This window comes from Orbicella franksi, chromosome 8, assembly GCF_964199315.1.
Source record: "Orbicella franksi chromosome 8, jaOrbFran1.1, whole genome shotgun sequence".
Classification (NCBI taxonomy): Eukaryota; Metazoa; Cnidaria; class Anthozoa; order Scleractinia; family Merulinidae; genus Orbicella; species Orbicella franksi.
This window is the reverse complement of record NC_138152.1, coordinates 16,589,472-16,602,929: the sequence shown is the minus strand read 5'-3', so window position 1 is coordinate 16,602,929 and position 13,458 is coordinate 16,589,472. Positions and strand designations below refer to the sequence as shown.

General features: G+C 39.3%; 1 protein-coding gene and 1 pseudogene across 2 annotated transcripts in view; both read left to right on the top strand.

The window, feature by feature from the left end:
• The first annotated feature begins 2,089 nt into the window (after positions 1-2,089).
• On the top strand, positions 2,090-5,689 carry LOC145495706 (uncharacterized; annotated as a pseudogene). Its single transcript, XR_014050462.1, has 4 exons — positions 2,090-2,104; positions 3,267-3,564; positions 4,335-4,542; positions 5,073-5,689. The product of XR_014050462.1 is annotated as an uncharacterized LOC145495706 (transcript).
• A 1,977-nt stretch (positions 5,690-7,666) lies between these two features.
• LOC145494804 (uncharacterized) overlaps positions 7,667-13,458 on the top strand; it is a 16,630-nt gene continuing 10,838 nt past the window's right edge. Inside the window, exon 1 of the mRNA XM_081474376.1 lies at positions 7,667-8,510. Coding sequence (XP_081330502.1) covers positions 8,364-8,510 — 147 coding nt within the window. The 5' untranslated portion in view covers positions 7,667-8,363. The remainder of the gene's footprint in view (positions 8,511-13,458) is intronic.

Sequence of the window (13,458 nt, the reverse complement as noted above, 5' to 3'; positions counted from 1 at the left end):
GTATTCGGTTACAAAAGACTTCGCAGCTGCTGTATGTCGCTTACCCGAAGAGTACGATCAAGGAGCTTACCACGGATTCATTGACAACTGGGGAACGGTTAGTATGTTGATTGCGCTTTTAGTTTAGCTTTTTGTTAAGATGTTCTTCTCAGGCCTATTTTGTGTCCCTAAATTATCTTTTCGCGTCACCGCGTCAACAACGTTTGCCTAGTGCAGACCTTCATTTCGAGAACAAGCTCGTGTTGTTAGCGATGGTCACAGTTTTACTTACTGGCGTCTGAATTTGTAACTTGTTTGGATTATTAAAAATGTTTTGCTGTTTACTTAAATAGGTGCGGGCTCTGATAGGTTAATTGTATGTACGTCACTTGTCAACGGGCGCGGTAGTCTGACGTGACCTGATGTTGACGTACGTTACACAGTCAGCGTAAGTAGGATTCAAAAATGGAGCAAAAATGGGAAAACTTCAAACTACTTTTTGAGTTTGCAAGCAATTGGCCTGAAATTTGGCAACAATTTTTGAGTTTTTGGCCATTTTGATGCGAAAATGACGTCACCAAAATGATTGTCGCCAAATTTTGTTTTAATTATAGCATATCTAACGACGGTTTCTAAAAAATCTTACACGATAAGGATATCGAAACTGAAATAATTTTTTTAATGTGTTTATCCATTCAAAGTATCTAACAATCAAAATTAAAAATCTGTCTTTCCCGCCATTTTGCGCTATTTTTAGTAACAAAAGCTATTTTCTTCCAAGACATTGTAGCGAAGGTGGTATTGGTAACTAAGAAGACAGAACGTCGCGAAAGTTCGTACACTAAAATTGCCAAGTATGCCATGGAAAACGTAAGAATTGTGAAATTTTTTAACATACATAATAACGTGCCGACGATTAGTTTTAGGCCTTCAATCGGCCTTAAAAGATTGACTGCTAAACCAGGCAAACGGGAACAGATGGAACATGGTGCTTATTCCGCTTGTAGTGTCAATAATTTAACGACAGGAGATGTTTTTTAATGATTACCTGATAGATTTTACAGGGTTTAACTTAAGGGCCCATTAACCGATCTTTTCGAGCCGTTGCTAAGGAAAATTATTCTCATATAACCTCATCATTTTTAGTCAGTCCAGAGTTATCTCATGTGTTTTAACTTTTTCATGATCAGTAATACTAGTGATGACGTCATCAGGCCACGCCTATGGTCATGTGACTAATACAGAAAAAATGCAAAGGCTCCCAGGCAAATTACTTTATCAGGATTTTTTTCATTGATTTAATATTTCAATTTAAATCCTCGTTACGCTATGCACCGATTTTGTTTCATTTCTAAAAGGTCAGGTTTTGAGAGGATTTCAAAATATTGAAAAGTTCGTAATTTTCTGAAAAAAGTATGATTTCGAAAAAGGAATGCATAGCTATGTTTTCAACATTGGCTTTAATCGAAATTCGTCGAAAAAGGCTGGATTTAAGGAAAAACCGCGTTTCCTTTAGCATTTAAAGAAACCGGAAGTTGGCCCGGTATCTATTGAAAGTTACCCTATCAGCGCGTGCGCAGTTTACACTACCAGCGCACTTCGGTAAGATCAAACAAAGCCACAAGGAGTTAGTTTTTCTCTTTCTATTGTTCTTGTTTTTCTGTCTTTCTCTTATTTTGTCTTTGCTTGTACTTTTTCTACTTTACATTTTGTGAAACACAAGGAAAAACATTTAAAATGTAAGCGAATTTGCAAGTTTTTGAGTTGTTAGTATTTTCCGCAGTCAGGCTGACGTAAGTAACCGGAAGTGAAATTTCACCTCCTTAGCAACGCGCGCGAGCGCGCGCATGAATCGGTTAATGGGTCCTTAAAGTCTTACAAGGTAAGTATAAATAAGCAAAATGAATGAAACGAATACAAGCAGAGAGATTTAGGAATTAAACGTACGACTTTTCAGTTTAAAAATCCAAGACGAACTTGGCTGTTTTCTTTCTTTGTCGCTTTTTATTAAACTGCTTGCTTTGTTCGAAGTTTAGGTTCTTAATTCTGTTTAATTTGTGATAGGTATAGGAATTGCCAAAATCATGTAAATTCGTCATCTGTAAGCACAATGGTTTTGGCCAAAGTAAATTCGACGAGGTCAAATCTTTCCATCTAATTTTCAAATTTCTCTCGACTTTATCAATTTGGTTATTCTCAAAAATGTTTTTGTGCCAATAAGTACTGGTAAGAAAGTATTTTGAAATACAATTGATTAGAAAAACAAGCGAAAGTAAACTACGTCGTTCGAAGAGCTATACTTTTAATATACACTTCCACCTTTCACACTACAAATAGAACATCTCGACAGTATTTTTCTTTTCTCTACTTAACAGAGTCCGCCATAGGGGGTAGTGCTATACCAATATACAGTGGAACCTCGATTTAACGAAGTCGCTGGGGACCGGCCAAATTTGTTCGTTAAATCGAGGGTTCGTTATATCGAAAACCTCGATATAACGAATTTGAGGGGAAACGACCAAAATGTTCGTTATATCGAGGTCATAGTTAATGATTGATTTGTAACACAGGTGACTTCTGTCACGTAATTCAATGCAGTTTTCGTCACCCAGAAGTGCCGCGTTTTGAGATGCAATTCATTAAGCATGGTTTCTTTCAGTATCAATATTTTCACTTTTGAGCAGACGTGCAGCTTTTGTTCACAAAAGAACGACACTTTCAGGGTAGCGATTTAAAAACGTTGCAAGATAGAGGTTATACAGAAAATTGTCTACGTAAACAAGGAAACATTGTAATTCGTTATATCGAGGTAGACTTTACGTTTGGGCTTCCGAATTATGTTCGTTATATCGAAGAATTCGTCATATCGAGGTTCGTTATATCGAGGTTCTATTCCATACATTTTACTGTAACTTTGGCCGGGACATAGAGTATCGTTCGTTATATCGAGGACTTCGTTAAATAGAGGTTCGTTAAATCGAGGTTCCACTGTACCTGAAAAGAAAAACTCATTATACCCAAAATAAATTTCCTCTCAAACTCATGTAAAATTTTAAAAAAATTGAAAAAACAAGGTATACGTTGTACCCATAAAAGGCCCAATTTCGGCGTCAAAACACCTGTATATCGTATACTCCATGCAAGCCCCTGGACCAGCCTGACCTCATAATGAAGTTAGGATAACTTCGAAACGTCCTACTTTAATTACTTTCGCTTCTTTTTGCAATATAATCAATAGAAACTGAGTCATGTTAATGCTTCTGGCCTGCAGATAGGATCATCGGTAGTCAGCGTCCGGTCAGTACGAAGGATTCAGTGGCTCTTTGTCAGTTGATATCAGTAAGTTCAAGGAATCCCCTACAGATACAACTAGCTTTAGCGAGAACAAGGTAGTATTCTCATCTGGAAGACCCGACGTGCCTGAGCCCATTAAATTGAAGTTGATGCCCATTTACAACGCTGTTGAAGATAGCGTTTTCAGCGTCCTTGACCAATATCGATGTGAAAATTTGGCAGAGCCAAAAGGAAACTTGAAAAGGATCTTGCGGGAATACCCACAGATAAAACATGTTTCTGAACCTCAAGGTATGATTTCACACTAACCGCTAAAAATACTTACAATACTGCAAAAACCCGCCAGTAAGAACCTGGTGACCCAAGAACCTGCTGGCAGAAATTTCCCATTTTAAAACCCAAAATTATAAGAACCTCTTTAGCCAAGCAAGATCAAGCAGGTTCGTATATATGTGGGTTACAGTTAAATTATGATAAACATTTTAACAAACGTAAGAGTGACCTAGAGATTGCAAATTTAGTACAAGAAAATACATAATACAATTGTGAAAAGGGACCAAACCCAGGTTTAGTTTTTTTACTGGTAATTAACAACCATTTCTACTTCATCGAAATTAATAACGAAGAACCTACCCCAAAATACAAGAACCTGTTTTGCAACACTTCAAAAAATGTAAGTTCTTACATGCGGGTTTTACTGTACTAAAAGCATTACTAGTAAAGCATTGTTACTAATTAACAATTATTCACCGAAGTGGAGGTAAATATCTACCACTTTCACCGACACTGAGGTGAACAATTGTTTTGTATATACCACACAAGCTGAATAACTAGCGGACCAAATAGTAACTTTATTTGTGACAATGTACCGACAAATGGTCAGAATAAAAAATTCGCCCGCCGTGCGATGCTCGGAGGTGAATAGTGCTTGGCTAATCACCTCCAAGCTAGCCAATCAGCGTGCGCGAAAAGTACTATTCACTTGTGTGGTATATGCTAACAACTGTTACAGCGATCTGTGGAATAGGGAATGAGAAAAACGTCACTCGTGTAATTTTCAGATCCTGAGGGGCGCATTCCTCTTACTTGGCCATTCGGTACCTATAGTCTCCCCATGCCAAAGTCAGCATGTTCAGACGGAGACTTTTGGCACCTTTGATTTCGCAGGAAGAGTCGCTAAAAGAGACATGGAACAAACGTTTTGCATGAAGACACTGAGCAAAACCAAAGGACAATACTGCATGTACAAGAAAGGGAATTACCCTGAAGGTCAGTATATTGCTCTTCTTGCGAGTGCGCTGTAGTTCAATGATGAATCATTTTTGGTTTATCGTATGCGACACAAGCATGCTTGCAACACATGTCCACAATCACACTCAGTGTAATTGAGAAAGTTAAACAGGCAAGTTTTGCTTACTGAAGTTAAACTCAGAATTCACTCTTGCTTAACAAACTTTCATTGTGGTTCTAAGTTTGGGAATGTAATAAGAGAACTTTCGCATTTTTCTCACCAGAATACTGGTACAGCAAAATGAAAGCAAGCCATTCAAGGCGAAAAAAGGAATTCGAAAATTTATAACAAACTGGCAAAAAAAGGAGCTGATTTTATCGAAGAAAGAAAATACGCAGTTTTTGTATTAAACTGGTTAGCAAAAGCCGTTGTACTGTATTTGCGGTTAAAGATCTGACCCGGCCCCGATCTCATCTTAGTAATGTAATGTAATTCTAGCAGTACTCAGTTAGAATTTCAGAATCTTTTCCAGTTATGTCTAATTAATGTTCTGTATTGTGCCCACCAGGTTGCGGGAACGGATACGTTCAGTGGGACGACGAAGATGACAATAACAAAAACAGTGTCACCGGTCAGCTACCAGACGGCTCTTATGACAGGAACACAAAAATCTTTTTCTGCTGTCGGGATGATGGATACGCCACTAATGTCATTAATCTTCCCACTGACACGCCCTTCGTTTTGCTCAAGTCTGATATCCGTCTATTTCAGATTGTCAATGGCACTAAAACAAGAGAAGAATCCTTCCTTTGGGACAATGAAGATGATGACTCAGGCTATTTTATCGAGTTTCGAGGGAAACACCTCTTCTTAAGGTCCAGCGATAATAATGTTTTGTTATATAGCTGGCGTTTCTCCCGCTACAGCGCGCCCATTCATTGATTAGTTCATGGTCATATGACATCTAACAATGAAACTGTTTACCGCCAAATGCCATGAGCGGGCAACATTGCGAAAACTATGACGTCAAACGGGAAACAGTCCACTGTTACCCGTGAAATGGTGACCGCTGTTGCACGTCATTTGTCAATAAAGTGATTATTTGTTTTCCACCGGTTTGACCCATTTGTTTTGCTATCGGGAAACATGCACTGAGATTCTCGGGAAACAAAATTCACTGTTCCCCTCGGGACCAGTCATTAAGTGTTAAATAGTCCACTACTGTTATTATTATAAATAGCCATAAAAATTTAAAATTTTCACGTACATGTTATCTCCTAAAATGAATACTGAGAAATTAATGGACAGGAAATTTGTCAAACATGAAAGCGACGTGCCGAACAAGAATATTGAAAATAAAAGTGCAAGTCAAATTGCGAAAGGTACAGGCTTTTTTTTATCTTATCGTCATTGTCCTTAAGGAGGGGATTCCTTTAAGTGGCCCGAACCACCTTAACTATTTATCAGCGCGTTGATAACATTTTAAGGAAACAATATTTAACAGATCTTTTTTAATTTTACCGTCTCAAATGAAAAATGTTTTAAATTTAAGAACAGTCTATTTCTTTTTCTGTAGGAGTAAATACAATTCAAATGTCAGCATATATTTGAAATGTCATTTTTATTTGAACTGATGCCCATAATTTTAAAATCCAAGGACATCTTTTCTTTTTCATTTTATCAGACAAGCCTTTTGTCAAGTTTTGCACCCTAACATTTCATTAAATTATTACGCAAATCGCTTCTCAAAACTGCTCTGTTGAATTTAGTAATCTGGAAATGGTGAGCTAATACAGGTATCGTAGCTGACGCACATTTAGCGGAAGAGTTCAGGCACAGGATCACCAGTTGAAAGAGTGATGCTAGTCAAGGCTTTATTGAAGGAATCTCACTGATTATAGTGACGTGCTAAACACAGTCAGCGCGATAAGAGGTTAAACAGGTTAGAATAGTACCTTGTGCCTCTTCTACATTTTAAATCAAAGGGCTTTTTAAGCCTACTCGAGATATTTGTGGCAGACCTGTGTCATATAATACATATCGTTTCCTCTCCTTTAGAATTACCCTATGTTTGGTTACTCTGTCTAGTGATGTATTATGGATTTTAACTGTAAAATCATTATGTGTTTGGGATAACCTGAATTTACTCCCTATGAGCATGTCCTTAGTTTTCCTGACATTTAAAGTTAATTTGTTTGCTGTCAGTCATGACTGGATTAAATTCATATCTTAATTCATTTTGTGTTCACGGACATATGGGTCTTCAGCAGATGAGGTAAGAGTCGTATCATCTGCATACATTCTGGATTTTGAAAACAAATTACATGAGGGAAGATCGTTTACGTAAATAGTAAACAGCAGAGGTCCTAAAATAGAGCCCTGTGGAATACCACATATCACATTACAGAAATCAGATTGAGCTCTATCAATAAAGGTTTGCTGCCGTGTTTCGGTCAGATAAGTAGGACCGAAGTCATTTAAGAGACAGACAATCGACCCCATAGAGTTTAAGCTTTTCTAATAGATTAGCATGGTCCATGGTGTCAAAGGCTTTTAGAAATATCATTCCATTGAGGTGTTTAGTATCAATATTCCAGAGCCATTTGTTGGTACAGCTGCGTAAACGTTCCAGCCAATGGATTACAATTACATGGAATTAAATTGTAAATTGTGTGACAGCCTGTTTTAGGACACCCGTACGTAAATACTGAAGTCCCAAAAAACTGTAAATGCAATCCTTACATGGGAAAAATCTATGGATCCGATTAGAAACTATCAGAGACTAAGCAAACGGGTATAAATTTGGCTAGTTCGGCTACCTTTACTGCTTTCTCTCAGTTCTTCACGCTGAATTGATTTCGGTGATATATCCGAAAGGAACGACCCGGATCACGTGAACAGAAGCGATTGAACGCGGCAAAATACGGTGGAACCCCCTTAACACGGTCACCAACGGGTCATGAGAATTTGACCGTATTTGCGGGGTGACCGTACTAACGGGTTGGGGTCAAATCTCATGACTAGTCTAAACTGAGTGACGTCTGAAGGATCGATATATAAATGTTCTGTAGCAAGCATCCGGAATGCGATCTTAAGTCAGTACATACAGTATTAATAAAGGGCAGATGAAAATAACTGATTTGAGTGGCCATATAAACGGAGTACAATTATAAAGGATTATACAGATTGGGATTTCAGAATGTGGTCGTTGGCCGTATTGGGCGGCTGCATTAACGGAGCTGAGTTTTCATATGTAAAATGTATGGGCGTATTGCCGGAACAAAAAGAAGTGGTCACAATAACGAGGTGAAAGGCGGGGTTCCTTTGTATGAAGGCCTAGGAACTAAGCAAGGCCTAAATCACAGAAAACAATTGTCAATAGGAGTCGAATCGGGCCTGATCGAGGCAGATCGAATTTTATTCGTAAAATTAACGGAAGTCAAAATGTATCCTGTCTAGTTGATCTGGCTGGCGTTACGCTTGCATTACACTCGTTTGGTTTGAGAGTGGATTTCTTCGCACTAAACAAGTGACACGAGGCAGCCCAGGCTTAGGGCCTTTGATTTACTTTTCAGCCATTTTTAAAAACATTTTTAGCCTTGTAAAAATATTTGTCATAATATCGAGCGAATTTTATGGATATCAGTCTATTGTTGTTTTCGCTATCCATACATTTTCCCACTGAGTACAAATACTTTCAAACGAGCTTACGTTTTGGGGGGCGAAAACACGCCTCCATGCAAGGCTTCCTCTCCCTCTCCTCCCATTCTCCTTCTCCCTACCTTACCACGCCTCTAAATTTCAATGACGTCATATTTATTCTCAAACTTCTTCCTTGTCCTCCATTTTGTTTGTAATCATGGCGTATCGAGCGTCCGCACTCCGAGGTTTAGCCGTCGCGCAGATGGTATTTGGTGCTTTAATGATCGTCTTTGGAGTGGCAAGCATTTTTGCCGTGAATCACTGGAGTTCGTACGTTGGTTATGGAATCTGGGTTGGCATTTGGGTAAGCAAAAACAAAGTGCATGCTGCCGTCCGTACGTGACATTTTATCGGGACAAAGTTATGTACATGTAGCATGTATTTGCAATGTAGCTTTCGCCTTGGCTGAATGTTACTCCCGATCGAGATCAGCAAAACATAAACCATCATCTGTCGGCGACAGCGACTACGTCTTAGGTTCCCTGGCGTATTGTTGACATTCTAACCCAGGAATTCGAATTAACACTTGCAGTGCAGAAATTACAATATTTTGGTCATCGTATGAATGCGAGTACAATTAAGGATTTACACGAAGAGTGATATTTGTAAATTTTCTCGAGATATCACGACTCTTTTGGCGTATACTCTTAAAAGAATGTTCAAATATCACGAGTAGTGTAAATCTTTAATTGCTCGAACTTTCATACCATTACTCATTAAGGTATTGGTACCTATTGTCGGACACTTTAGTTTCATCACATACAGTATTTCTACCGAATATGAAGCACTTTTATTTCGCTTTTTCTTACGGCTAAAGTTTAAGGTATTGATTAGGTGCACACTTGCACTGTTTCATTTCATTTTAGTGGTATCTTTCAAGAGAAAATTCGGGTAAGGCAAGTTGGCTTAAAAGTCCAATTGTCGGACATCAAGCTAATTCTCGGACGCCTAAACATTTGTCTAGTGAGTGGCCTATTTATGCTAAAAATAACAACAACAAAATGCTTACTAGCTCATCTGACAAAGTGGTAAGTGGTTGCTTGTTAGTTTATGGAAATGTTTTTACCATAAGTGTTCAATTTCAAAGCTTAAACAAGAAGATCTGTTAGATCTTATAACCTTGCTTTTAAAATTTAACTGTTTGCTTAGCACTACTGCCAGAACGCAGTGCACATTCCAAAACAGTCATTGATGATTCTTTTCTTACTGTAGACATCACATCACTTGATCAACACAAACTGTATTATTGCACCATCAGTAGCCATTGACAAATTTCCGATGACATAATGGTCTTAATCTTTGTAGAACCTTCTTCGGGATATGTATGGGCATGAACGATATGAATGACACAATAATAACACTATTAACAACAGCTTTCTTTCTTAAAAGTCATGATTAATTTTAATTGGTGTTTTCCACGAGTAAAGGGCTAGCAAAGTAGTCACACAAGTCATATAATTTAATAATAAAACTCTATCCCGACCGATGTATCGATTTTGGTCACTTCAGTGACCACAGATTGAAAACATGACAGAAAATTGGTGTTACTTTCGATTCTCACCAAATTTGGACAGTGGGATGATCTTATCATTAGCCAATTACAGGCCATTTTTCAGCTCTTTTCGTCAGATGCCCCCCTCAGGAGAATTTTGTCAAGTTAGCTAATTTAGAATGCAAGCCACCGTAATGGCGGTCACCATTGTAGACTGTTCACAGTCCCCTATTTTTCCGTAAGATCATAGATGTTGATCGTTGAGCTCGACGGGCCGCCATCTTGATCTCTTGATGCGAGCGAAACTGGAGAGAGTACAAAATGCCCGTGGGTAGGGGTGGTGGAGGGCACGGCTGGCGGAAAAAATAGGGAGACTGTAACAGCTTCACTCTGTCTCGTGTTCAAGGGGCGCAGCCGCCAGTTTGGCACCTCCGTTAATCAAATCAGTTAACAATCTCCTCTCCTGAGAAAAAAAAAACCTGTCAAATCAGGGATGATGATATGAATACATGTTACTGTGTTGTGTATTTCGAAACATTTTGAAGGTTTACTAAGTTGAGTCGAATGAATGCGGGACGGAAGAACTCTTCTCTGACTACAAAAAAAGCGGCAAAGCCCAAAGAGAATTCCAATTATTCAGATGCGTGCCATCTTTGTGGCATTAACTGTAAAATTTCAGTCGGAAATAAGAACAACAAACGGAGCTTTCAGCCATTTCCTTCACCAAAACGTAACTTTGATATATTAAACTCTTGCCAAAACCAGTTGGAAGAACCGCCAAAACATCTTTTCCTTCAAGTAAACGAGAAACAGCCTCCTTTTGCTCGCGCTTTAACACCAATCCTCCAAGACAAGAAGCAGACAGACGATCAAAATCAAAACATTCTCCAGAAAATTCTCTTGAAATCGATGCCATTTTGGCCTGAGCCGCGAAGTAATGAATGTCACTTTCTGTCACTCAAGTTGTCAATGCTGTGCTCTGCTCTGATGAACTCTATTGTCCCATCAACCAATCAGGTGTTGCTGTTGCTGGAGTAACTAACGCAACGAACACCAGACAGAGTGAAGCTGTTACAGTCTCCCTATTTTTTCTGCCCCGTCACCCCCACGCTATTAACCCCACCGCCACTACCCACGGGCATTTTGTACTCTCCCCAGTTTCATTCGCATCAAGAGACCAAGATGGCGGCCCATTGAACTCAACGATCGACATCTACGATCTCACGGAAAAATAGGGGACTGTGAACAGTCTATCACTGTCGACAAAATGTTTATTTGCTCAAAATTGGGGCAAACTCTTTCGGAGATGGAAGTCAGGACATTTGTAAGGATACAGAAAGTAATTTGGGACCGGTTGCTGGCTTCTAAGGCTGAATTTATCCAGAAGTAAGCTGTATTTTCGTTTTCGTGCCATGCGATGAAATATTATCGGCTTGTTCTGCTGCCTTGTTCTGTTTTTCTCTTGGTCTTTTTTGTAGCCCGCTGAGGCCAGTCTTTCGTCTAAATCAGTTGAAAAAAGTTCGAAAAAGATGTTCCCATTCAAGTTTAAGCTCTCAGCCGATAATTCTGGAGTTTTTTGGCCGAAATGTCGGCTTTGTTATGTTCGTGTTTTTCGGTTGCTATGGGCGACCATTGCTTCCTTTGTTAGGTCAAGACTGGGGAGTGAGGTCACAAAAAAATTCTAATTAATTCTGGTTTTGTTCGATTTCACTGAAATTTTAACACAATAAAGCTGGATTGTTAAGGAATAGATTTACCGTCTGCCAATGTGTGGTAGCTATTAACGCTGAAGTGTTATATTGCTTCGAAGTCAGGGTTTTGAAGAGATTTTTTTGCAGCGTGTGGGTTCGGCATGATTTTGTAATCGGAGGTTTTTGTTGACCCCGAAGGAAAAAATATCCAGAAAAGGTCATTTCATCGACGATTCAAACGAATATAAATATGTATATGTTCCGAGCTAAATTTCTGGTGAAAAAATATAATTTTTGACAAGCGCTGGGTTTTTAATTTTTTCCCGTGAAAGTCAGTATTGGAGATGAGATTTATTAATGTTTCAACAGCTTTTGGCGAGTAAACATCACAGGTTGCGTGACTCAAAATTTGGCCGAGTGGAAGCTTGGGTCTGGTTGCTGACAAATCTATGAAAAAAAAAAAACGGGTAAACCATGAACCGCGCTCAGCCCATGGGCGCAAGGTTAAAAAATCACGTGCACGATTGTAAATTCGTCAGTCCAAACAGCCGTGTTTACTTGAGTTTGTATGGGATTTCGGTGGGTGTCCGACATCAGCTACGGGTCACCACTTTTATTTTGGGGGGAAAATTATTGGAGTATTTGCCAATACATTTTTGTGGTTGAATTGGCAGAGTTCTTTTAAGGTCGAGAAAGTGAAATTGGCGACGTACTTACTTCTTTTAAATGATGCAGGATTGGTGAAAAAAATTCTCTGTGATGCATGATTTAAAAATAAGTAGAAAAATTCAGCGTCATGCGTGATTGGTACCCCCCCCCCCCCGCCTTGCCACCCTCCACAGCCATTGTTCTCCTCATTTAACCTTTTGTTCAGTAGCCTGCAAATGCAGACATATTTCCGGCTGTTACTTGATTCCACCAAAAAATAATGTCTGTGAACCCAAGCCAGAAAACGACTTCTGTGACGCAGGAATTCTAAGCCAATCACTGTTTAGCTCAAATAACCCTAGAACTACTGCGCAAGGTATTCGCTGCGAGGAGCACTTGAGTTTCATTCTATCATGGAATCTGATTGGCCAAGGAGAAACGAAACTCATTACGTCACAGAAATCGTTTCCTGGCTCAGGTTCACAGACGTTATTTTTCGGCGGAACCAACTGACAGCCGCAAATACGTCTGCATTCGCAGGCTATTTAGTCAGTGACTTTGCCGTTGTTGATGCCTTCTTTGGAAAAAAGTGAATTCCCATTGGTTGAAAGGTGACGAAAGTGTCATCACCTTGACGACAGCTGATCATGATTGCGTCCAGGTTCGTTTTGCGGCTTGCAGCAGTTATCACTGACACGTGCTGTGATTCGTAATAGAGTGGTTGTTTTTAAAATAGAATCCCATTAAGAGAAATTTCAGCGTTTCTTCGCTCAAGGATGAACAGATAGAGGCTGCTGATCATCTTCGGTCGGAAGACATTGTTGCAATTTTGCCGACCAGCATTGAGGAAAGTGTGATATATCTACTGTACGCAACGGCAAAAGAAATGCAAATGTGCGAATGCTGAAACAAATCAGGAGGGACGAAAGAGCTTAGGATTCCATCCATCGTTTTGTCAACAGAGGAGACAATGGAGGACGTGCTTCTGCTGATTGGTGAAGCGAAATGTGAGCTTGTTTTCGGAAGACAGCAGAGGACTTTTTGGATACAAAATTCCAAAATATGTTATAGAATGAAGATTCTCCATTAACAATTGTGTCAATCTCATTGTAGTTGATGAGTGTCACACTGTGTAACACCTTCGGAATATATTCCTCGCAGATACGTATGACGTCTTGCTAAGATTCCCCAAGCAAATACCAAAAGAGCTAGGGCATATCCTACATCTTAGTCATCAGATCAACATCAAGCCGGAAGGAACGCTTGATTTTGACTTTCTGCCCCTTTTAGCAGCTTTTCTTGGAGTTGAAGAAGTCGTCTCAGACGACATTCTCGACACACAAACACACGTACGCGATGTTGTTTGCAAACTGATACTTGTAATCAATTAAACAAGCAAATTACCACTCAAATTTTATTGG